This window comes from Sphaeramia orbicularis, chromosome 7 (assembly GCF_902148855.1).
Source record: "Sphaeramia orbicularis chromosome 7, fSphaOr1.1, whole genome shotgun sequence".
NCBI lineage: Eukaryota > Metazoa > Chordata > Actinopteri > Kurtiformes > Apogonidae > Sphaeramia > Sphaeramia orbicularis.
The window spans coordinates 26,626,149-26,652,476 of record NC_043963.1 but is presented as its reverse complement, the minus strand read 5'-3'; the positions used below and the strand labels follow the sequence as shown (position 1 = coordinate 26,652,476).

Genomic DNA, 26,328 nt, shown 5'->3' with positions numbered 1-26,328 from the left:
ACTAACTAAATTCATTCAGAAGTTAACAGTTTACTCATAACACAAGTAAACAACATCAAAACTGACCCATTTGAGTACAAACTCCTACTATAAGGTGGAGATTCAGAAAACAATCTCAGTCTTTGAATAGATTAAGATACACCATCATTTTTACTCCAATAACAACTTACAACAGTAGTAGATGAATTATTATCAGAATAAATGCAATTTACTTATTGATAACTGTCTATTTTCTAGTTTTTTCTTTACATAATTATCCATTTAGCATCAGCATGCATTTTCCCTCTCTTTACCGTATATTTTGGCCATTTATGTTTTCATAAATGCTTTTCCTTGGTCCCTGTAACTGTTTCACCAAGTCTTTCATGTATGTTTCTTAATGTTTTTTTATCACTGCAGCAAAAACAAACCACATCTACCAGTAATATGGGATGATCTTCAACATGTAAAGTGTATTGTGATAGATATTAGTATACACAATGAAATACTAGTCTATTAAAACTAGCAATATCAACAATAAACTCAGTGTGATTCTGCATTTGCAATATAAAATAAGTGCTGTGCTGCCTGTCTTCATGCTTTCTGTAAGGGTGCTCACTCTCAGTTTGGCGAGTTTCTGCTTGAAATCTCACTCTGTTAGAACCAGGTTCCAGCAAACCACGTGAACAGTCAAACAATCATGCTAACAAGACAGAGCTCTGAAGTCTATTATGCAAAACGGCACCAATGACTGGCAGCCATGCTAGGAAGGCGATTAGAATTCATAAAGTAGAGCCGAGCCAAGACTTCCTGGATAGTACATGTTTTTATGAAAATCCTGCCTGTGCTGTGGAGCTCCTGACAGGGAAACATCCTGATTTAGACCTCAAACAAGAACAGATTAAAATCACTACTGGTGTCTGCTGCTGATTGATAAACCCTGCCCTAACCTGGAACATCTGGAGATTACACTCCGTGTTTTCGTGCTGCACAATATTCACAAAGGCAAGCAGAGCGGCACGGAAACAGTAGAAACGGGAGGATGTTATGATTCTCACAACCTGGGCCTCAGAGATGGTAACGCGTTTTGACGAGCGACCTCCGTCACGTGATGTGCAGGCTGGCGGCACAGCGAGGCAGCGGTTACATCACCCGGGCCCCTGGTAGTGGTTGTAGTAGTGGTGGGTGGTGGTGGAGGGGTGGGCTGAGCAGCTGTTGCAGCTTGTGTGCCAAAGGGCTGCCCATGCTCGCTGCATGCCTGTGTCCACTGTCACACAGACTGACATCCCTCTGGATTTTGTGCATTCATACAAACACATGGAGGGTTCCCTCAGCATTTGTGGCATAATACACAAAGGCTGTGGATTATACAGCTGCAAAATACATGATCATGACTACATAAATTACAGTACAGAATGCACTGGACAGCTGCTTTATAGAGGTGCAGAGAGCTTGAAAATGTGACTCAATTGTGAATCTACTCCTTCTAGTCTGAGTGAAATATAACATTGCTGAGTATAATGAATTGGGTTTAAATGGACTATCAAGGAAACAAAACAAGTAATTTAAAAGAAAGTATCATTGGCAGTGCAGAATTGTGCAGCATGGACAAAACAGGTCTACAGATAAACCACTGAGCCTCAGCATTAGCAGCCCTCGAGGAACTATTTTTTGCTGCAGCCCCCAAACCCCCCTCCCCCTTTCAGAAAAATCATGAGTAGTAAAAACAGAAAACTGTTCTTTGCATAAAGCACATGGAGATTCTGATATAAAGGCTTATACATCTAATGATAGATCTTTATTTGTTCACTGTCACACATTCCTGGACCAACAGACCTTGCAGTCCAGTAATAAGATGAATGTCTGACTGGCTTCCCGCCATGGACCATAATTCTCCATACAGTGGACTTTTTCTTCCTTTTACAGGAAAGATTGGTTTCCCCCCTCTGTATTCCACTTAATTAAATGAGACAAGCTTTGCAAAAACAGCTAACTAAAAGCCTATAAGATTTAAGATACAAACTCTAATCTGAAATTCTCCCACTCGAGAAACAAACAGAACTGGTATCAAAGACGCACCGTTCAAAAAATTACCAAAGGTGATGGTGTGACAGTGAAGACAGGAGTTGATTCTACTGTTAAATAAAAGGACGTCCCTTAAAAGGACTCTTCATATGTGCTTCAGCCATTTCTTGGCACGACAGTGACAAGTCCTGGAGGACGAGCTGAGAGCAGAAGGTAAGGGGAGGGGGTATGATGTGCTGCTGAGGGAAAAGCTGCACACTGAAGTGACAGACAGAGGGGATAAATGAGCTCTCTGGCAGACTGCAAGCGCTGTGCCTAGAGGAAGGAGGGGAAACTCTGCTCCATTGATAATGAGGTGACCAAGTCTAAAAGAATTATTTCTGCTTCTGCTATCAGAAACTTTCCTTTCATCAGCCCCCTGAAAGACTGTACACCAAGCCTGACAGAAAACCAGGGAGAAATGCACAAAACCAATAAAATAATGCATGAACTTTTGCTGTTATTTCTGTATTTTTTTATGAAATATTGTTTTTCTATTTTCCCTTAAAAACTATTTTTAGACCCAGGATAATGTAGAATGCATGGTAGTAATTCAAGTAAATGGAGCAGCTCCTGGACATCTGAGCCTTGGTCAGAGTAACTCATCTAAACATACATTACATTAGACATGTGACCTATATTAGAGCATGAAGCCTGAGAGAAAGGTAGCGTGATATGAGTCTGTGCTCTAACTCATTATGGAGTCATTTATAGAAGATACAACAAACAAATAAAGAGGTCAATACAAGCCTGCATTAACATTATCTAGTGAAGACTGCTTGTGGATATTACAGAACTGGGATCATCATACCATCATCCAGTTTTATTTTTCATTTCTTTTTCCCTGTGGTCCAGGCAATCATTTTTGCATGTCAATTACCTTCGTTCTTAGCCTGTTTTTGTATAATGTCTCTACAATTCTCATTACTGAAGGTACAAAAATGCCAAAATATACATAGACAATTTGCGATTATGGATCTAAAACATCTTCATAAAACAGAGGTGGTGGCTGGTTCCATTTCACCTGGTCTACACATCAAATGGTCATGCCCACACACACTGCACAAGCACCACTGTCTAAACAGTGACTGACTGGTCATTTCTTTATTTCTAATATGCTGCTACTAATAGGTTCACATATTCCAACATGCATATTTTTCCATCTAATCAAACTGCACACTTCTGCAGTTTCTTAATTGCACAGGCTGACATTTTGATTGAAATTGCATTAGTAATTCAGCTCTAATGTTGACTAAGCAAAAAAAATATTATACAAGCTATCCATCTTCTTTGTCTTTTTTCAATATTTTGAGGGATTTTGTACTGTTGATGTGTTTAACTAGCCTCTTGATGAATTTTTTTTACACTGTCTCTGCAGGGAAATCATGATATAATTAATTAGATTATGACAGTCAACTAAAACCGTACATTTAATCGACAAAAATAAGGCTGATCAATCATGGCAATAAACATTAAAGCTCTCTGCAATGTAACTGAAGTCTTATTTAGTTAAATATTTTATATATTTCTACACTTCCAGACTGGAACAGCTGGTAGTACCCCTGTGTAGTGCTAATATTCAGATGGTGGGGTCAGTCTGGGTCAGATTCTGCAATGGGTAAGTCTCCTTGCATCCCCAAGTAATCAGAAACATCAATGTTGCAAACACACTGCAGACCCCATCGCTTCCTGAAAGTATTGGACTTGGTTCAAACTGAGGATTCAAGTGGTCCACTAAACCTGCTCCTTCTTCCCTCGCTAAGCCTCATCACACACACCTTTCATGTCTGACTCCGTCTCCACGCAAACACCACATCTCTCCGCTGGGTCACTCACGCCCATTAAACCATGACACTGTTACTATGACAACATCCCATCTCTTTCTCTCAATGCAACCTCACATGCACAAGGCAAGAAGAGGAGGGGCTAATGCATCCATTTACATACACACACACACCAACACAGCAAGGAAATCTGTGTTTGATGCTGATGCACAGAGACTGGTACACTGACAACTTCCCATCCTCCTCCTCCTCATGACTTGGCTCTCTGGTCCTGGAGTGAAATGTGAAGGGAGGAAGGATCCACCCCGCCCACTTAGTCACATGATGCCATCAAGCATGACCACAACCAGGCCCAGAGCATCCACACTGCACCCGTGTTTTTGATTTATTCATATCAAGGCATCAATTATTCAGGCACATGACCAGGTAGTGGCTCCGAAAACTATACTGGAAGTGTTTACATTAAGACATCAATGGTAATTTCAATAAACCACAAGACTTAATGTTAAATCCATCAAACAGAGTAAATGGAGAAATCCAGTAAAAAGAACACAACCACTGCAGGCTACATTTATATTCTAGGAGCCTATATAGTAAAATATAGCCGAAGCAGACATTAAAGAAAACTAGCCTCCCCATCACATCACTAAGAAGATTATACCAGGGAAACTGTGACAATGTTCAAAAATAGTATGCTGCTGTATCTGCAGGCCTGGGTGGGTTTCTAACTCTGCCTGCTGAAAATGCAATCATGGAACAGCCCATATGTTCACATGTTCTCTTCACAGCTCTAACCGTGAGGTTAATACCATCCATGCTGCAGTGGTTGCTGAACTGACAAATGTACATATTCCATATAAATAAAACATAAAGTTGCACTTATAAAGATGCTTCTGGAATGTCCCAAAAGCAGATGGAATTTTCAAGTGGTTGTACCCTGATCGAATTCTCAGTGAATGTATTTTGCTTTCAATTCTATTTGATTTCACTGGTTTAAAGCTAGTCATTAAATCTGATCATTCAGTGGATCTCAATGCAAATCACTTAGAATACAGGTGAATTTCTAGAAATATGAAGAACAAATATAAAGCAATTTTGGATTATTACCCCACCCTCCCCAAAGGGGAGGCAAGGGGTACTGTTTTTGGTTCAGTTTGTTTGTTTTTTTAACACTCTAGCAGCAAAACTATTGGTTGAATTCATACCAAATTTAGTTTACAAATTGCCAGTGACCCAGAACAGATCTCATTACATTTTGGGAAAAGAAGGACAAAGTTAAAATTTTTTATGAATTTTTAAAATCTTCCCATTTACTTATAATGGGTGAAATATGTGCGAGGGGCGGGGTTTGTTGTGCCTGGCACCACTTGTTATGAATTAAATCCCATCTAGTTTAGTGGGTTGTGACCATACACTGTATTCAAGATGTGATGTGGTTCAGGGTAAGTATTATAGATTAAATATTAGGGATGTGCATGAATAATCAAATGGTAAAATGTTAGGGATGCCCAAATTTCAGCTAATTTTTATTTGGGTGTGGGTGGGAGGATTTATACTTTTACTTAATAGAGATACATAACTAATGTTTACAGCACTGTTTAATCCTAAATGCTGCATATGTTAAATCTGAAAAATATAGGCTATATTGTAAAAAAAAAAATTATTAAAACGGTATACTTATAGTTCACACAATTATAAAATCATCCAATAACTTGCTGTATGCTGATGGCACGTCTTACAGATTTCTTGTAAACTACTCCATCTTTCTAACCTCCACTGTTGACTTTTTAATACTGTAATGGTTGTTGTTGCTTTATTGATAGTGTGGTTTGCATCAGTCAATATTTTCTCCTGCTGCCGGCTCGGTAGTGCCAACAACTGCAGTGCTTCAACGCAGCATATTTTGCAAGTTTTCAAGTTGAGCTTCTACTAAATCTTTTTTTCACCCTCTGACAAAAAAAAAAAAACCCCAAAACAAAACAGCCATGCAGATACTCACACATCACCGGCTGTTACAATAATATTATACTGTTTAACCAAGATTCTTAGTTACATAATGGAAGGTTTATTATGATGCATTATTGACAAAATGCTGGCTCTCATGTGAATGCGAGTACAAAGTCAGAAGACAGAGATTCACTGATAATGACGAAAATTAAAAGCCTCTCCATATCTTTGCAGCACAGCAGCTCCGCAAGCAGCAGCAACAAAGCAAACCCAAGCACAGCAAGCCAATACAGCAAGAAAGCAAGGGGGCACTTTAAAAGGAAATGTTCTGGTAGCACTGTGTACACACCTTGGCATTAATATAGGGGTCAAAGGGCCCACAGCGTTTGAACTCTTTATGGTCTACAGAGGTCTGGGGGGGAGAGGGGGGGAGAGAAGATAGGCCGATGATTTCGGTTGAGACAAGCAATGAACGAATGAATGATGATCACAAATGAGGCAAACTAAAGATAAAAGGGAGAAAAAAAAATATCAGAGTTGAGTTAATGAACAATCAGATGTCATAAAGAGGCCGAGAGAAATGACACAAAATGAGACAGACATTTCTTTACCGGCAGACATGTGAAGGGTGCTGTTGTTGGATAAATGTTCTGATTTAAGCTCAAAATGGGTCATTTCTCTGCATCCCAAACAGAACAGACACGAAATGAAATGATGCCAGTCTGGAGGCTGTCTGTGCCGTAAGCAACCAAAATGATATCATACATATGATAAGAGTTAAACTGTTAAAATGGTTAGGGCAAACAAGCAGTTGACACAATAGCAAAAGCACTTTCAGTGTCACATTATTAAGTTAAAATAGACACAATGCACTGATGTTAAGGCATTCTGGTCACACTCTGTCATATTTTAGATGTAGAGCAAATTAAATCAGACATGCCATGCTGAACTATAATTTGATATTAATACCTTAACGTTGCATTTTGTTGCTAATAATAACCTCTATTTAACTCAACTGTGACTGATTATTGTTAAAGGGTACAGTGGCTGAAATATAAATCCTTTGTTATATAAATGTGACACTAGAAGCGTCATTTCATTTAAAAACACATTTGGAGAAAGATGAGTTTAAATTTATGCTGTCGTCACTACAGACTTGTCATGTCTCAAGATACAACCATCATGGAGTCTGAAAACTGAAATATAAAAACTAACGATATGTTCACAATGCAGGTAAAAGTGGTTGAAATCGGGATTTTGTCCATATGTGACCCATATCAGATTTTTTATGACAGTCTGAGCAGCACAAATCGAATTCTGTCTACATATGTGGTCCTAAATCACATACATATCCAATGTTTTGCAATGCAACTTCAGTCTTAACGGTCATGTCGCATTTCATCTGATTTTTACGAAACTGACATGCAACAGACGTCACAATTCTATGCTGGTGGAGGTGGAACTAGGCCAGATCCATATTTACTTCTGTGTGCTGTGTGTGATGTCACATCTTCTTCTGCACATGCAGGTAGGGCTGCACAATTTTGGCCAGAAATAAAATCTCAATTTTTTTTCATTTTAAAACTTGATTTTCAATTTCGAATTTTGGGTAAAACTCCAAAAGACAACATAAGTCAGCATGTTGTTTTCATGTGCAGCCCGCAATGCAAGGCTCTGCTCCCTACCTCAAATCTGTGATAGTATCACAGAATCTCTGAAAATTCCATGATGGGCCCACAGAAGTTATACCAGTGTAAGACAGTGACAGGCATCAGTCGTGCATGCATGCATGGACCACATAAGATGGGTGATCCCCATGTGGTTATATTTAAACTGGGGGATCCGTGCGTGACCCAGGACACACTGGAGGGATTTTATATATATATATATATATATATATATATCTCTGGCCTGGGAATGCCTCGGGATTCCCCGGAGCTGGTGGACGTAGCTGGGGAGAGGGCTGTCTGGGCTACTCTGCTGAGGTTGCTGCCCCGCAATCTGGACCCGGATCGGAAGAAGACGGTACGGCAAAGATCCGTGCATGGACAACGTAAGATGAGTGATCCCCATGCAGTTATATTTGAATTGGTTGGATCCATGTGTGAACCACGGCTTACATTGGTATCACTACTGTGGGCCCATAACAGATTTAAGGTCCATGGTCATTACATGGACTTCTGTGAAAGACTGCTCTGAGGCGCTTTCACAGGTAGGAGGAAGAGCCTAAGGTAGCCTGGAGGTGTGAGAGAGATGACAATTTCCCTTTTTGATTTAAAATTTATTAATCGCACAGCCCTACATGCGGGTCACTTCAAAACCGTAGACTGTTCAAACAATATGTCTGATGGTAGTCGCATTTCAATTATAATGTGAACAACCATGCAAAAAATATTGTATCTCAGGAAAAAAATCGGAATTTAGCATTAAGACCTGTAGTGTGAACATAGTCTTAGACACACACAAGCACAAAGATATACGTCAAAGTGATGTCAGACCTGCTCGTTGAGTTTGGGGTGCGAAGGTCCTTGGTGAATGAGTAGTTTGACGATATGTTCATCCCCCTTCCACGCAGCCAGATGGAGCGGGTAGCAGCCCTTGTTGTCAGCAATGTTGGTCAAGGCCTCGTTTCGTAGCAGCAGCTCCACCACCTCACTGTGGACGAATGAAGGAACAGAACGGGTCAGGAGGAGCCGAGAGCATAACCTGCACTAATAAATACGCATGGGCTCAGCAAACAGGCGATCAATAGTTTTATATCCCCGGTGGGACGCTTAACTGTGAGTCCTTTTATTTAAAGCAGAGCATAAAAAGCAGAGGGGAAACCAACTCAGACAATATTTAGTACTGACTTACCTGTGTCCGTTCAGTGCGGCGTGATGGAGAGGTGTGTATCCGGTGCTGTCCACACAATTCACATTGGGGCCTCTCCAGATACTGTTAAGAGCAGAAAGGATTGTTAGGATTGTAAAACACTTAAAAACACACACACACCCAAACAAACACTGCCTATCCCTATATAAAGTCTGTAAATGGTGGGAGTGACTGCGTCTGCTCTGATTGCTATCTCAGGTCCCAGAGCTGACTTTTAATTCTGTCACAGTTCACTTGTACACCTGTAACCTGCTGTGGGCGTACCTTAACACAGTCAGCCTGTGTTAAGAAAAATGAGAGCAATAGGACAGGAATGGAGAGGGACTCGCCAGCAGCGTCATCGAACCAGGAAAACAGGAAGGAAAAGAAACACTATCACTAAAGGGCAGCGGCTACGATGAGCTAATTCTGTCTAGTTTACAGTAACTCGGCCTGATCATTCAATATCAAGCTTCGAAGTACAGTAGGCTTGTGCTCAGTATATGCTACAACAAAACACCTGACAGTAACCAAAAGGTCATTGAAGAGGCGAGGTTAAGGGTAGGGCAGCCACAGCGCTATCCTATCACTCTCATTCACTGCAAACAGAACTCAGCTGTCAGCTCAGATGGTTCATTTCTATTAATTTGCAAAAAAAAATGCTGTATGCTGTGTGAAGAAAAAAGCATGACAACTGAAGGAGCATAAGTGGAGGACGGGGGTGGGGGGGTTAAGAAGCTAAAGGATGTCTGGTGAGATGGAGAGCCAGGACTGAGATGTGAGGCACTCTGAAGGACCTTAACACCACCTAAATAAATCATGTGACAAGGAAATCCCAGCACTGGTGAACCAAATATCCAGAGTCCAGAATCATTACACAAACAGAAAGAGAATGGGAGCAAAACCAGTGGGCCTCACACTGAATCAATCATGAATAGAGGACGCTTTTTAAAGAAGAGAAGTCCGCTTTTTTTCATATTTACATAGCCTTTGATATATTATAGAAAACCATATAAAAACTGAAGCAAACAACTTATCTAACAGCACGACGGACTCATAAATTATGGGAGGCCTGGATTTTGATGCAAGCAGCTTCTTTAATGAATGCAGCCGTTGGAGGGAATGCCATAAGGAGGAGGATGAAGAGAACAGGCTATTAGCACATCTTGGAAAAACACTGCTCAAGCATCAGCACCAGGAGTTGGATGCACGCACAGGCTGTAACTCATCGACACAATACGCACTGATCCGTGATATAAACATTGTGGTGAGCGTGGAAGGTGTGGCAGCGGGGTGCGTAACCCCCTCGTGTCGGCCCAAGTGATAGTGTGTGACTTTGCCTCTGTTTTGCTGCAGTCATGGCTGTTTTTGCCCTCCTCTAAAACACATCTCCCATAATAGCTCTCAGAGCAGCCTGCAATTACACAGTCAGAGCCGTCTCATTAAATAAGTGTCTTGGAGTGCTCTATAGCCTGCAGAACAATGGGCCTGACAGAGCACAGACACACAGGGATGCAGCACTCTACTAGTCATAAGCCTAAGCCATTTATTTCTTACAGCAGCCCTTCTGGGTCTCATCTTACCAAGCAAGGCAGCCATGAAGTCATGGGACATCAAAAGCAGGGTGTGCTAGGAGGAAGTACTAGAGTGTGAAAATGCCACGGCAGGAAATGCTTGGGATTGATAAATTTCGGCTGGCAAGGGGAAAACGAGCGAGCCACGATTAGGCCAGCTCTTATGGCATCACAAATTCACTTCCTCTGTAATCGTCCAGAATCAGTAGCCAAATGTGTAGAAAGGACTGCAGAGGCACAGACTCTTACATGGTTGCTAAACAGATCAAAAGAGAAAACGGAGACACAAACAGACCTCTAGTTGCTGTCCTAGATAAAAGAGTTATGCAACAGCTTACAGCAAAACCCCCATAAACAAATTAACATAAACATGAACAGAGCAGCGGCTACGGCTGCAGAATTTAACTAAATCAGGCACAGGGAAGAAATGATTGCAAGAATACATGCCATAGGGTTAGGCACATAAGTAACACGAATATGATTTTATTGCATTGATTGTCACGCTTGAGATAACAAGGACGCATTGACAATGAGCTAAAGACACTGAACATTTATTTTTGTGCGTGTGATGTTTATTTATAGCATTTATTTATAGCATTAATAATGACCACAGAGGATGGAATACTGTTTCTTGCTGCAACATGCATGCTTCAGTTCCCATTACATTGAAAGAAACAAATGTATTGACATTCCAAACTAAAAGCTTATACATTTGATGCCTCTTCACATTAGGCCTCTTTCACAGTTATGACTCTTATGTGTCATCGCCAGAAGTTGTGAAAATGCAACTCGGAAACAGCAGCAGAGCGTTAGGTCAGCCACGTGACCAAGTAAACTCATAATGCAGCATTACGCATCAGAAACCGCACGATTAAGCCATTTTCTGGACTCCGTTTTTATAATAGTATAGCTGTGATGTAAAAGCATTATCAAAATAATCCCCATGCAGAGGATGTGAAGATGTCTGCTCATTACGTTTTGATCACTGCCATCACACATTACATTTGCTTTGAGCAGAGATGCCTGTACAAGCAGCTCTAAGTGTAGCCAGAGTGTCACATCGTCCTCTCAGCATTTTGGCAGCATGGCACCCAAGGGCATGAGTCAGAGTGGTGCTCGGCAATCCACTTCATCCTCTTACTATGGCTCACAACCAACCTAACCAAGGGACGGGGCTTAGGCCCATAGCAGGGCAATGGGCAAAACAGAGTTGATTTGGTTTGGGAGGGGGCACATTCATGGGAACTGACTGAGGAATTCCTGTTTGAAAGGCTGAGCTAATCCTTAATTTCCCTGAGGGAATATCAGCGGGATGAAGTTGAGGTTTGAAAGAGATTCTGGGGGGCTGTAATTCTGTGTTGTACAAAGCCTGGCCAGTGTGAGAAGAGGACAGATAATAACATTTCCCTCTTTTCTGTATTCTGTGCATTTACGTCTGCTGACATTAGTCACACATACTGACGGCATTTCCAAAATAAGTGGGCTAATGTATAAACCCACTGTCCAAATAACACAAGGCTGAACCAGTAATTATACAAACAGGAGACAAGCAAAGACACAGTTTTCAGGCATGTTTTACAATCTCATGGACTAATCCCTTAAATGAATACAAGGGAAAGATGATTTAAAGTGTGTATTTACTCAAGTTTTAACAGATCATCTTGGGCATATTCAATTATATCTATCAGACAGATAATCAGTTTATTATCAGATACTAAAAAATAATAAATACAAACAGAACTAATTATGTCAACTGACCTTTAGGGTAAATATTAAGTGCACAAATTCCAGTGACAGCAGTGGGCCTGCAACTAGCGATTAGTGTCATTTTTAATTAATCTGCAGTTTTCTTTCTGCAGGCAACCCTGTGTTTGATAAAGTGTTAAGAGGCTAGTACAATATGCTGGATCTCATAAAGGTGATTTATTTAATTCCTTTTTTTTTTTTAATTCAACTAGAGCTGCAAAACCAGATCAGATCAAATAAAACAAAGCCTAACATCTCATTGAATAGGATGAAAACTTTAAGGTTAGAGTATTTGGACTCACAAACATAACTTAATCATGATTACCTGCTGATTATTTTTGTCAGGCAACTAAAAAGTAGGTTTCAATGGGAAAACATATTTTGCCCATAAACCGGCCCTTCACATACCCAGTGGAGCCGAAAGCCATGATATGGAATTACATGTGTACATATGGAACCCTGGAGTGCAGATGAGACAAAATTTAGCTGCAAGTTGAAGAAATTGAGAATCAAGGTGTGTGTGAACTCGGTGTCAAATAAACAGATTTATCCTCCAGCCTATTAGCCGTGTGGCCACACTGCTGCGGATTAGTGTAGCCCAGGGCACTGAGCCCAGCAGTGACTGGCGCATGTCAGCCACCGTCAGGGAAATTGGGCTTAATTATGCATACTGCTGTCGGGTGCTGAAACCAGATGCCCTGCTGCCAAAAAGCAGCCCAGCATGGCAAACCTGAGCATCTCCTCTACAGCAGAGATAGAAGCTGTCAGATATCCAGGCCGACTGAGGAGGACACTCACTGACCTATTGAACTCAATCACTCATCACTGCACAGATACCACGCACACAACGTCATAGTAGTATACACTCGTAACAGCTGTTACATGTCAAAATTATTAAAACACACTCCTGGACTGTAGTACTGGACAGGATAACTGGATGATTCAGGTATCAACTACTGATTATTCTGAATGTTGATTAATCTATCGAATACTTTCATCATTAATTGATATGCTTTTTGGTGTGATAAGAGTGAACACTTGTTTCCCAAAGCGGAAGATGATGCCCTCAAATGTTGTGTTTTTATCCACAGCCAAAAAAGATTTTGTTTACTGTCATAAGGGAGGAAAATGTTCAGATTTAAGCAGCAGGAATCAGAGAATTTTAACTTTTTGGCCTAAAAATCCTCAAAATGATGAGATTTTTTCAATACAGTTATCAATTAATTCACAATGAATCATTTCTATCTGTATTTGTGTCTGTGTTTGTACCTCTACATGATTAATTGAATAATCATTGTAGTTCTAATCACTTTTTTGTTTTTGTACGATTATATAGTTTTGTGGTTTATTCTACTGTGAAAATAAAATATCTCGTTAAAAAAAGTTAAACCCAGCTTCCATTTCAAAATAAAATCTCCTCTGTCTGAAGTGGGCCCATGTACTTGAACGTTGCTGTGTTTACAATATCGCATAGAGAATAAACTGTAGATAATAACATGTTGTATTGTAAAGGTATAATCATTAGTGCGAAGAGTCCACAGAGCTAAAATGAATTTAAAAGTATGTATGTTATTGATACATTTTCCTTATGTATGTTATTGATAGATTTTTCTTGGAAGTTCTTCTCGGTTCAACTGGACTGGTTTAGCTCTTTTTGAAAATAGTCCACCTCTCATCCAAGAAATTTCTTCAGTTTAGTCATTGACATATTTTGTAAGCAGAATATCTCCAACGATTTCATAAAATTTTAAAAGAGGAAGTAAGCGCAAAAAAAAATCATCATGGTAAGAGCTTCACATTTTATATACATGCAAAAGACAGATAAATAGGAACAGAAAGTAAGGAAATTAAGTCAGAGACACTGCTCAGTGTCTAACTACACAGGCCTTACAAAGCCTGAGTGAGTCTTCAAGGCTCGTAAACACACCATAGTGAGCATTTCACACAGCAACTGTGGTGCGGTAGGAGGTGTGAATAAATTGTGCCCACAGATAGTCACAGACTATGACCAGAGCACTCCAATGAGCTCTGGCAGAATCAGAATGATAGGCATGAAAAACAGCGGTGGCAGACTAAAGAGTTGAGATGAATACAGGACAAAACATGAAAAGGCACAGGGGAGAATCAGATGGGATGAAAACATATGCAGTCACAAGGCTGTCTGCTTGGAAGATGGCATTTTTCACACGCTGATTTCACACACACATACACCAATACGTGGATCTCGTTGTACACATGCTTATCTGTGGAGTATTTTGCTTGAGAGAGCAAACTGATGTCGAGCCTCAACTGAAATCTGCCAGATGGACGGCAAGTTATTTCAGTTATGCTGACAATCCACATCTGGAAATAGCAGCTAACTTCTGTCTTACCTAGTTTGCATATTAAAATTGTGTCACACAGAAAATTCAGTGTTCATGAAGTCATCAAAACTCAGATTGAGAATTTTTTTTAAAGTTTTCATGACCCTATACCTTATACTGACATACTGCTTATCACTAAACAGTATAAAAATGGCCTCATTGTCTGTCTGCTGCTGATATGCTTAGTCATGCTAAGGCTAACCCAGTCAAGCATAACAGGTTTCTTCTACACATTCAGAAGGACGGGCAAAAAACACACACATATTTTTAAAGGATCTCAGCTAATTTGTTTCCTGTGTGGACACACTGAGGGCACAAGTACAACATGTTTGCAGTTTGAAGGTGGAGTGGAGGTTGGCGTTAGCCCAGCAGGTGGGCAACAAGACTGCTGAGAGCAGCAGAGACGGGGAGAAAGCATGACGCCAGCCAGCGGGCCAGACGGACCAAAATGTCTGGGTTGGGGGAGTCGCTAATAGTCAGCTAACACATGTAAGCCTGCACAGGTCGAGAGGGTGGCCCTGACGTCTGTAGCTGTTGTAGGACAGTGTCTTAAAAAAACGGGTTCAAAAACAAACACCACAGGGGAGCAGCAACCTCCACAGTCTTATTATTTCCATTTGTCCCTTTGTTATTATAAGCTCTTTAGTGAGTGAGTTGAAATAGAGTTCACATTAAGCATGAGATTTAGTAACTGTGTTGATTGCATGTGGTGTTTGTTTGTAATGCAAGAAGTACAGAGAGACCCCCAACATATGCTAATTGTAAACATATTGTAATAATGTGGTTAAAACATTATTGTTATTGTTGGTGTTACAGATGTTATGGTTGTTGCTGTTATTTCTACTTCTGACATGTCCAGTTCAAGTCAATTTATTCGTATCCTGTCAAGAAACCCCTGACCCACTTCCATGAAAGCTATTTTTAGCCACCACTGTTGGGTTAAAACAAAACCGGCCACGTATTTACAAGAATAGACATCAGTGGACAGCACGTTTGTCAGTGTCTGTACCCCTGTCGTACACACATATGTGGAATTCATCAGTGCCTCTAAGAGCCTGCTGTCTCACGCTACACAAACACGGGCCGTAAACATAATGTGGAGAGCAGAGCATCCCAAACTCAGATGCTCCTGGAATGCTAACATGGTGGTGTTAGATTTCCCAGCTACCATTGCTCCCTCCTGGCTTGAACAGCTACAGTTTCTTTTAGTTCAGAGGTCAACAATTGATGAAATGTGACTGCCGGGCCTGGTGTATATCCAGCTTTTAGTTCAGCTAAGGGTGATCTAAAGCTTTTGCCGGTACTGTAAAAGTGGTAGAAAGTGCCTGTTTAGAAACTGAGGGTGTCAGATTCCTGCTGGGAGGCTGTCATCTGCAGACACACTAAGCCAATTCACACAGATTTTACATGCGCACAGATCCTGATAACATAAGGACACATGTGTGTGTTTTTAAAGGGACAATATGTGCTTGCTTTTTTACTGATATTTTCTCTGCTAACACCCGTCTGACAGCATGGCTCTGCTGGAGATGAGCCTGAAATTGTGGATGTAATGGAATGGAATGATTTGGAGCAGTGCCCAAGCCTCTTAAAATGCTAACCAAGTCATTACACTGGAAGAAAAGGCTTTCCTCACTACTAAAAGTGAAATAAATGTTAGGGAGAAAATGTATTTGAGGATGCAAATCAAAGAAGATGCCCTTTATTATCAATTATTACAAAAGTCCCTTTTGTTTTAGCAATAGGAAACATAAGCTACTCTACATAGGTGGTCCAATTCGAACCAAATGACGTTTTCTTTGTACAACTAAAAAGTGTAGAGAAGCCTCAGACTGTTCTTTAGGAACTAATATGAATATGAAAAGCTGTCGTTCTACGCTTTGTCAGTGGGACAAAGGACATGGCTGTGGATCTGGGAGACAAGCCCTCATCTGGCTAAGCTCTCACTGCCTCTGTCCAGAACTCCATGCATTCCTCTGTTAATTTCCCCTCAGTGGGCAGGAACTTTCCCTGCCAGGGACTTCTCTTACCTCCGGTCTCTCCACAGCTGCTGCCTGTGTTTGGACAACCTGGGACAGGAAGTACTAGTGAAAAGTTCTTCCTGTAGACCTCTGGGATCCTGGGTCATGAGGCCCCTAGTGAAAGCTACAGTATGCAAAGACCTGGAAACTACACAAACAATAACAATAATTCACCTGTCTTAAATCTGCAGTAACCACTATATGACAGCTCTTTGAGGGTTTGGCCGTGACCTTTCTATATAAGGAGGCCCTGCCCACCTCATTTAAGTGTTAATGGAGCACCATGTAACAAATGTTTGGGGCGGCGGTGGTGTTAAAACATGCCGGGGTCAGTGTCTATCCCATGGCAACCACTAGGATGCAGCCTCCTGGGAAAGCAGACATTCCGCAGAGCACAGCTCTACAACAGCCTGGTTACAAAAACACCACAAGTCTTGACATGCACCCCATTCCAAAGAAAGAACGCCAAAAATCTAGTGGAAACACACACACAACACACCTTCAAACTATGAAAATGAAGCAGATTAGGAGAGATCATATATAAAGCCTGGGGATTCTGTTAATACAAATAAATTGATAATATTGCCTATATTGTATGCAACAGCCTTAATAACAAGTCTAAACAAGTCTGATTAAATGACTTCAAGTTATCATGAGAACATCTCATCACACAAATGGGTATTGACTTGTAATTCTGTGCAGTTAGGGTCATAAATAACATGTAACCCATTCCAAACTTTAGAAGCACCACAGGCTAAATTACTTAGGGAAACGTCTTTCCCACTGAACAGATCTCTTCTGACAGGATTATAAACCTGAGGTTTCTGACAATGGATGATGAACAAGTTTCACAGTTGTTCTAGTTAAGAGGGGGAAAAATTCCTAACCCAACATCTATAGGTCTGTGGTAGCTTAAAGTAATAACCTTAAATTTACTGACATTTAAATTATGCAAACCAAATCAAATGTCATACACAATAACAACAGACCTCCCTCCAGCTGCCATGTTGTCGATAGTCTTACAACTGATGTTCCTTAAAGCTCAGGTGTCCACAGGCTATAGAGACTTTTCAAATCCACACACCACCAGTTAATTCATTTCCTACAAAGCTAGCCAATAATTTCCCAGAGCTACCGTTGCCAAACAATGATTACTCAAGTCAGAATAGATGACACAATGGACCCTTCAGTCCACCCACAGATCTGTGAGGGAGAGACGGGACCGGCCGTGACTGCATGACATCTCTGAATTGGATTTCCGATTAGAAGGGTTTAATGTAATTATCTTGAGTACACTGTGCAGTCTGCACTAAGTAACACAGTGATACATCACCTCGAGATTCACCGTAACACTTGTCTCTCCGACGAAGGTGCCTGGCACTTACTTCCCCGGGGAGCAATATTGTGTTTGACTGGACTGACAGACAGTCAACCTGCATGTGATCAGTATTCAAATAAGGCTGGAGAGTAACCACCTGCAGCTTCTTGACAGCTGGTACTTAGCATGGCCATAACTTTTATTTTAACACACATAAAAGTCGATGCAGCCTGAATGTGCAGGCTAAGGCTCTTTTAAACAACCTTTCATGGAAGGTTCTAATTCTGCACAAAGAACAAAGGTTGCCTTAACTATGTGCATTATTAAAAAACATACAGATTCACAGAGGTAGATTTTGACCCCAGGGAAATTCAATAGTGCTTTGGTGATAAGCTAGTGCACAAAGCATTATAATTCTGATAACATCTGCATGACAAAATGAAAACCAGGCCTTATCAGATCTATTACATGCTTCTCTTTTATTTAGTACTGTCCACAAGATCAGAGAGTGCACAAAGTTAGAGCGTGGGTACATTATTACAAAACTAACCCCCGCTGCAGCTTCATGATCACTGTGTGCACTACAGGCTACTTCTTCAGTGAAATAAAACCTAAAACAGGTCTGGAAAATGTGCACCTCCACAATGAAAGACTACAACACAGGTGTCAAACATGCGGCCCGGGGGCCAAATCCGGCCCGCCAAAGGGTCCAATCTGGCCCGTGGGATGAATTTGTGAAATGCAAAAATTACACTGAAGATATTAACAATCAACAGTGTAAAAATCATTTTAGTTCAGGTTCCACATACAGACCAATTAGATCTCAATTGGGTCAGATCAGTAAAATAGTATCATGATAACCTATAAATAATGACAACTGCAAATTTTACCTTTGTTTTAGTGAAAAAAAGTAAAATTATATGAAAATGTTTACATTAACAAACTATCCTTTTACAAAAAATGTGAATAACCTGAGGAAATATAAACAAACGGAAATGTCTTAAGAGAAGTACATGCAATTTTACCAATATTTTACCTGGCACTATATGTTTTGTGTATTTATAATTGTAATGTAAGTTGTAACGCACATGTGTAAATGATAAACTGAGGCAGAATATTGGTAAAATTGCACTTGTTTTTCTTAAAACATTTCAAGTTGTTCACGTTATTCAGATTTTGTAGATGTAAACATTATCATAATGTAATTTTCCTTTTTTCACCGTTATTATTTTACTGGTCTGCCCCACTGGAGATCAAATTGTGGTGAATGTGGCCCCTGAACTAAAATGAGTTTGACACCCCTGGACTACAATATGTCTGAAAGTGAAGAAGTGGCAAGGATGACAAGTATATGACAGGTATATGACCTTGTACTATGGAGTAAGATGGGGTTTTTTAGGCATAAAGAAATGAAGTTAATATGCAGAAGACCCAAACAGAGAAGTGACCAGTTGCAACCAGACTGAAAGGTTATGTACAAATGTGAAAAACCACATCAAATATTGTTCCTGCCTCCATGACTTCCGCTTGTGGGACCATGGATCAGATGAACTACCTCAGGTTTACACTACACAGCTAAAGGAAGGTGGGAAATGATGCAGCTTGCAGGATAAGCCATGTATTTTTTTTTTTTTTTTTAAATGAAACCATGGGCTAAATTTGGCTCCATTGAATAGTTGTGTTGCCTACCAGGAGGTCTGTGCACATTACAGTAAGCTGGCAGGAACACAAGGCTGGAGCTAACAAAGAAGCATGCCATCGAGCTGCACTGGTATGAGCAGGGGAGGCATTAGTCTGTGGTAACTAGCTAAACGTGTTTACAATCCACTAACTAGAATCACAAGCCCCAAACAGTGGACGATCGGACACACTTTGACAGACTCGACTCTCCTGACCTGCCTGGTTCGACCCCCCCTTGCCCCCCTCCCTCTCTCTCTCTCTTTCCTTCCCTTGTCCCTTCCTACCTGAGCAGACTGGAGAGCGGATGAGAGGAGGCTCCGTGGCCGCCGCTGTTGCCGCTTCCCCCGGTCCCAGAAGATCCGCCGCCGGTGCCGGTAGACTGTCGCTTCCCGGATAAAAGCTTCTCCACGGCGGCTAGGTTCCCCGTGCGCGCCGCTTCGAGTAGCTCCTGCTCCTTCCCCATCGCGGATCCCAGACAAATCGGAGGAGGCGCGGGGAAGAGAGAGGGAAAGCAAAAGGGGGTTTGGAGGTGGGAGTGAAATTCCAAAGCGGTTCCTTCTCTTGTCGCGGTCCCGGTGCTGTGCGGTGCTGTGGTGGCGGTACTAGAAGCTCCCTCCGCCGCTGGATCCGTCCGTCCCGACCCGCGGCGCCGCTGGTTGGTGCTGCTTTACCCGAGAAAAGTTTCGCTCAGCAGCACCGAGCAAACTTCCTCTGACCAGTCCCCGGAGCTTCGTCCGTCACTTCCTCGAAACTGCCCTTTCTTTCTGCGGCTCCAATCCGAAACCCTTCACACACACACACACTGAGCCCTGAGCTCGCCCCCCGCCCCCTCCCCGCCCTGGCCTAAGACACGACGAGGTGGATGGGTATAAACAAGATGGTGCCTCGGCCACTGTTACTGTTAAAGCTCAATGAAAGAGGCATCAAACCCATCCAGTGTTTACTCCGACTGTCCTGGTGGTGCAACTAATGTCCTCAGATCATTTCATAATCTACAGCAGGGGTGTCAAACTCATTTTAGTTTAGGAGCCATATTCAGCTAAATTTGATCTGAAGTGGGCCGGACCAGAAAAATAATAACAGAATAACCTATAAATAATGACAACTCCAAATTTTTGTCTTTGTTTTAGTGTAAAAAAACAAAAAACAAAAACATTAAATTATGAAAATACTTACTTTTATAAACTATCAAAAAACAAACAAAAAAAACAACTGAAATTTAAATTAACCCTTTCATGCATACTGGTCACTACAGTGGACAGCTATTCTACAGCTGTTCTCTTGTATACATGGATTTTGTTGTTCTTTTCATTGTTGTTTTTTTTGTTTTGTTTTGTTTGTTTTTTTTACACATATCTTTATTAAAGTTTTAATACACTACATATCTTTTCTGACATGAATTGGTAATATTACGTAGATCTCTCCTGAGCATAAACCTCCAGAATCACAAGCCCTCCCCATAGTTTTCACATATTTATCAGTAAATACATGTTTTTGTGCATCAAAAATTAAATGTGTGGTGTCCAGCTGAGTGGACATTTTTGCAACTTCATGAAAAATAGGTTCATAAGAATTTTTTTTCATTATTATTTTTTTGTTATGCATTTATTTTATTTTATTTTATTTATTTATTTCTCAGATCAAAATTTTCAATTGCATTGTTTTTTTCATGCCTAAAGAGGAATAAAAACACTCAGGAAAATATTTTGATTAAGGTTCTCATAATTCGTGCATGAAAGGGTTAAAAAACGTTAGAAAATTTTTGTCAAATTTTAATATTATTCCTCAACTTCTCATTTCTCCATGTGCATTATGGATCAGATCTACATAGACACTAAACACTGAGGAACAGGCAGAATTTTTTTTTAAATTGTGCTGAATTTTTTTTAGACATTTCAGGTCGTTCATATTTGTTCAGGTTATTCACATTTTAGTGGTACAGGATAGTTTGTAAATGTAAATATTTTCATAATTAAGTGTTGTTTTTTGCACTAAAACAAAGGGAAAAAATTAAGTTGTTAATTCTAGATTTTTTTTTCTTAATTCAAGATTTTTTTTACTTAATTGAAGATTTTTTTTTTGGCTTACTTCAAGATTTTTTTTTACTTAATTGAAATTTTTTTTCTTGCTTAATTCAAGAGTTTTTGCTAAATTTGAGATTTTTTTTGGCTTAATTGATGATTTTTTTTACTTAATTGAAGATTTTTTTTTTTTTTGGCTTAATTCAAGATTTTTTCCTTAATTCAAGCTAAATTTTTTTTTTTGCTTAATTCAGTTCAAGACTGGAATTTTTGCACTTGGCAAAAACATCTCAGGGGCTGAACTGGACCCTTTGGCGGGCTGCATTTGGCCCCTGGGCCGCATGTTTGACACCCCTGATCTACAGCTTTGTATGATTCAGTACTTAAATCACCTATTCATACTGTTCACTATCACATACTCAATAATATTTAGTACCAGTCATGGTTCAATAATGTGATTCTTACTCTTAAAAACACCTAAAACACAGGTGTCAAACATGCGGCCCGGGGGCCAAATCCGGCCTGCCAAAGGGTCCAGTCCGGCCCTTGGGAGGAATTTGTGAAATGTAAAAATTACACTAAGATATTAACAGTCCTTTTAGTTCAGGTTCCACATTCAGACTAAATGAATCTCAAGTGGGCAGGACCAGTAAAATACTATCAAAATAACATATAAACAAATCCAAATTGTTCTATTTGTAAATGTAAATATTTTCATGTATTTACATTAAAACAAAATATAATTTCCCAAAAAGTGTGAATAACCTGAACAAATATGAACAACTTGAAATGTCTTAAGAGAAGTAAGTTCAATTTTAACAAGATTTTGCCTGTTACTAAATGTTTTGTGTATTTGTAGATCCACTGTGATCTGTAAGTTGAAATGTACATGTGTAAATGATAAACTGAGGCAGAATATTGTTAAAATTACACTTATTTTTTCAGTTTGTTTATGTTATTCACATTGTTTGAAAGGATAGTTTGTAAATGTAAACCTGTTCATAATGTAAATGTACTTTTTTCACTTTAAAACATAGAGAAAAGTTTGGAGTTGACATTATTTATATATTATTATGTTATTATTTTACTGGTTCGGCCCACTTCAGATCAAATTTAGCTGAATGTGGCCCCTGAACTAAAATGAGTTTGACACCCCTGACCTAGAATTTGTTTACATTTTTCAAAAACTGAAATATAATGGGTTTAACTGATCTACACAATGTCATTCATCTTATTTCAACTTCCTAAACTGAGATTTAAAAAAAAAAAAAAGGTCATATTACTCTTTCTATCTCAGTTTAGGAAGTTGAAATGAAACTAATTGTCGGTTTGAGCCATTCCACAGCTTTGTAAGTATTGATAAATCATTGATTTTTATTACAAATACTTTTCAGGAATGGTCAAATACCCATTTAAAGTGAGATAATGTGAGTATAATCACATTACTCTTTTAATCTCCATAAGTTTTTGTGTTGCTTTAGACCAAATGTGGGCTTCTTGTAAACTCTAATTGAATAAATATTGTCAAAGGGATTAATGATGCTCTATAAAAAACAAGAGTTTCCAATTTTACTCGAAATTACAATTTTTATCAGTCATGGAAATAATACCAGATTCATTAATGTGACTCATACACTCAAAAACATGGAAGTTGTTTAAGCTTTTGTAAAGCTGAGAGATAGGTTGTTTGACTGATCAACATATTATCATGTTACACTCTCTCTCTCTCTCTCTCTCTCTCTCTCTCTCTCTCTCTCTCTATCTATCTATCTATCTATCTATCTATCTATCTATCTATCTATCTATCTATCTATCTATCTATCTATCTATCTATCTATCTATCTATCTATCTATCTATCTATCTATCTATCTATTTATCTATCTATCTATCTGTCTATCTATCTATCTATCTTTTTTTGTCTCAGTTTAGGAAGTTTAAATGGAACTGGCTGTTGGTCTCAGCCAGTCCACAGCTTTGTTGCTATGTATAAATAACTGCTGTGTACGTTTCAGTCCATTTACAGTTAGACAATATAAATAGAATCATATTACTCTTTCATCTCCTGAAATTTTTGTATTATTTTAAACTAAAAGAAGGCTACTTGTAAAATGTTATCAAGGGATTGAAAAAGGAATTCATAATTGGCTATACTAATCTAGTGTTTGCTGTACTATTTGTAATTATATATCAATTTTTTAAAATTGTGGTTAGAGTCAAAGTGAATCCCACTTATGGACTGTGGAGCATTGGTGAAGGTATGTCCTTCTGGTTATTGGTGTAAGAAAAGAGTTCACGTGTAGGTATAATCTAGCCAACTATTGCAACACAAACTAACAGAATGTAACTTTAGAATTATATAGATTATAATGAAAATTGGTTTGTAGTTAAACGGGAAAATCACTAATAGAAATATTTAGACATTTTCTCAGCAATTTACCAACCTGTTATTAAGGAATACTGAATTTTTAAATATTATCCATGTGTATATAATGTTAATAATTACATAACAACAACAATAATAATAATATAGAAAATAATAATAAAAAAGTGACTATTTTGACTAAATGTTATTTACAGTTATACATTTGCACATTTTATCAGTAGTATGTCAAGAAATATTAACATTAAGAATTTTTCATACAAAGCTTACATATTTAATATGTAACTTTACATATGATAAGATTTATAAATATGGATTATAGACACTTTGGAACATTGCACATTGGAACCCCCCCCCACCCCCCCACCCCCTTCTTCTTCTAATGTATTCGTGGTTGGAGGAACACTGAAAAGCCTAATGCTGCCCCCTACAGACAATATGTTGTATAATCTGTATTTTTAAATCAAGGGTTAGGGTTACATTTTAAGATTAGTTTACTAACTGACGTGTCCTCAAATAAAAATATTGACTTAAAAAAGACAGAGGAAAGACCCTGACCTGAGAACTACAACGGAAGCTGTTGCCGTTGCTCCCTATTGTTTGTTGTTTTCAGGTTGTAGCTCGTGGTATCAACAAAGTTTGTTCAAAACAGGAAACGGAAATTCAAACATTAGCAACCACTGGGCAGCAAGTCTAGCATTTTGTGGTAACCTTGTTTTACTAAACGAATGTGTTTATTTAATTCAGTAGAATTGTATAGTGTTATCTTATGTTGTTTGCAAGTGTTCAGCTAGTGTGCGGTAAGCAAAAATATACGTGTCGGCGATTAGTTTTTTGCTAACTAGCGGTGCTAATGCTAAATTTACGTTAGCATTGTAGTAGCTTGACTCTTGTTGCTTTGTTGACGTCTGGCTGCAGAGGAGGTATGTGCAAGCTGTAGTATGACTTAATTCAGTTTTCCACTTTTTTCAGTGTTATCATAGTAAAACGTATGATGTAGAGTCTCAGTTATAATACTGCTTTGTCGTGTCTGGTTAAAAATGCTTTTCTCTTGACGGTAGATGAAGCTACGCTCAAATAATGACTATCCTGCTGGTGTTATCACTGTCAAAAATAGCAGATCCAGAAGCTTTTGCTGTTTTGGGGGGCTGAATAGTAATGGCAGACCCTGCTCGGATCAAACCTGAGGATACATCTGAGAGGGCATCCTCCACAAGCGAAGAGCCTTCAAAGTCAGAGGAGGCTGAAGATGCATCTGCAACAGCTAAAGCTACATGCGAAAACAAAGAGCCCTCTTCTCAAGATCAACCCCAACAGGAGAATAAAACAGTGAGTGAATTCCAGCACGATATATCAAAAATTCAAAGGCATTATTTTGGTGTTTCTGACCCAAGCTTAACAAAATAAAACCTCAAATTCTGAATGAACTATACAACCAGAAACCTGACTCTTATTTCTGTGAACATTGTTTGTTTGTAAAGGAAACGGCAGCAGCAGTAGAAGACGAAGATGAGGGAACCTCGAGTCAACCTGCTGCCAAAAGACTGAAAGTGGAGCCAGAAAAGAAAAAGGAGAAGCGCCACAAAGTTGATGAAGATGAAATTCAGAAGATGCAGTAAGATTGAGATTTTCAACCAATCAGAAGATTGTTTAGCCAGTAAACTCACTTACAGTAGTGTTAAGTCCTTGCCACTATTCTTCATGTGATTTGCAGGGTTTTAGTGTCATCCTTTTCTGAAGAGCAGTTGAATCGCTACGAGATGTACCGACGTTCTGCCTTCCCAAAAGCTGCTATTAAGAGGGTATGGTCTGAAATTTGAAATTCTGTGTTTATATTTTTGAGACTGTTCAATCTTTAAATATCCTTTTTTTTTTTTTTTTTTTTAAAGCTGATTCAGTCCATAACCGGATCATCAGTGTCCCAGAATGTGGTGATTGCCATGTCTGGTATTGCCAAAGTATTTGCAGGAGAAATTGTTGAAGAAGGTGAGTAGGTACACAGTGCTCATACAAGTATCCTTAAACAAATGAATGAGAGTTCTGTTCACCTCTTCTTGTAATACAAAGTTTTCTATAATGTAGTTTGCTATTTTACATTCATCCTTACAGCATTGGATGTCTGTGAAAAGTGGGGAGATGCACCACCACTTCAGCCCAAGCATATGAGAGAAGCAGTAAGGCGGTTGAAGAGCAGAGATCAGATTCCCAACACCAAGTACAAGAATATAATTTTTCATTGAGGCACATGCATTTTAAATCATGTAAAGATACTGCATAAAGCTACCTGTGAAGAAATGGTGGTGTCACCACATGTGGTAAGCAAACTAGACAATGATTATTTTCAGTTAACTGACCGGTCAGTATGAGATCCAGATCCAGTCACACTCTCTATTCTTCTCTAATGATCAGAATCAGTGCTCGATAAAACATGCATTTCATTTCATATATACTACTGTATGTTTGTAAATACAATTTTATAAATAAAAATGAAAAGAATGTTTTATTCTTGGCTCTCAGTTATTGTGAAGGATTAGGGATGTGTGAAAGATTTTGTTACATAAACTATGTGTCTTCTTTAAATTGGCTTCAAATGACAC

General features: G+C 39.3%; 2 protein-coding genes across 13 annotated transcripts in view; one reads left to right on the top strand and one right to left on the bottom strand.

Moving 5' to 3' along the window:
* anks1aa (ankyrin repeat and sterile alpha motif domain containing 1Aa) overlaps window positions 1–20,227 on the bottom strand; it is a 75,193-nt gene extending 54,966 nt beyond the window's left edge. For 3 of the 9 annotated variants that reach the window (XM_030138560.1, XM_030138562.1, XM_030138559.1), the window contains exons 1-4: window positions 19,614–20,226; window positions 8,631–8,711; window positions 8,273–8,429; window positions 6,124–6,186 (exon numbers count right to left, since the gene is read on the bottom strand). In XM_030138560.1, the coding sequence (XP_029994420.1) occupies window positions 6,124–6,186; window positions 8,273–8,429; window positions 8,631–8,711; window positions 19,614–19,792 (480 nt within the window). In that variant the 5' untranslated portion in view covers window positions 19,793–20,226. Of the gene's footprint in view, window positions 1–6,123; window positions 6,187–8,272; window positions 8,430–8,630; window positions 8,712–19,613 lie in introns of all 9 variants that reach the window. The other 6 variants (XM_030138557.1, XM_030138558.1, XM_030138563.1 and 3 more) reach the window with 5 other exon arrangements.
* A 4,149-nt stretch (window positions 20,228–24,376) lies between these two features.
* Window positions 24,377–26,224, top strand: taf11 (TAF11 RNA polymerase II, TATA box binding protein (TBP)-associated factor). 4 transcript variants are annotated; one of them, XM_030138605.1, is made up of 6 exons: window positions 24,377–24,654; window positions 24,843–25,060; window positions 25,213–25,346; window positions 25,446–25,533; window positions 25,621–25,717; window positions 25,841–26,224. In XM_030138605.1, exons 2-6 carry the CDS (start codon window positions 24,890–24,892, stop codon window positions 25,969–25,971), a joined length of 621 nt encoding a protein of 206 aa, XP_029994465.1. In that variant the 5' UTR covers window positions 24,377–24,654; window positions 24,843–24,889; the 3' UTR covers window positions 25,972–26,224. The 4 variants fall into 4 exon arrangements, with proteins under 4 accessions (XP_029994465.1, XP_029994462.1, XP_029994464.1 ...); XM_030138602.1 differs by having other exon boundaries at window positions 24,378–24,654; window positions 24,852–25,060; XM_030138604.1 differs by having other exon boundaries at window positions 24,378–24,654; window positions 24,849–25,060.
* The last annotated feature ends 104 nt before the right edge of the window (window positions 26,225–26,328 follow it).

Coding starts and splice junctions, on each gene's coding strand:
- taf11 (XM_030138605.1), top strand. CDS start 24,890: ATGGCAGACCCTGCTCGGATCAAACCTGAGGATACATCTGAGAGGGCA. Junction 25,061..25,212: donor CCCAACAGGAGAATAAAACA/GTGAGTGAATTC, acceptor TTGTTTGTAAAG/GAAACGGCAGCAGCAGTAGA. Junction 25,347..25,445: donor GATGAAATTCAGAAGATGCA/GTAAGATTGAGA, acceptor TGTGATTTGCAG/GGTTTTAGTGTCATCCTTTT.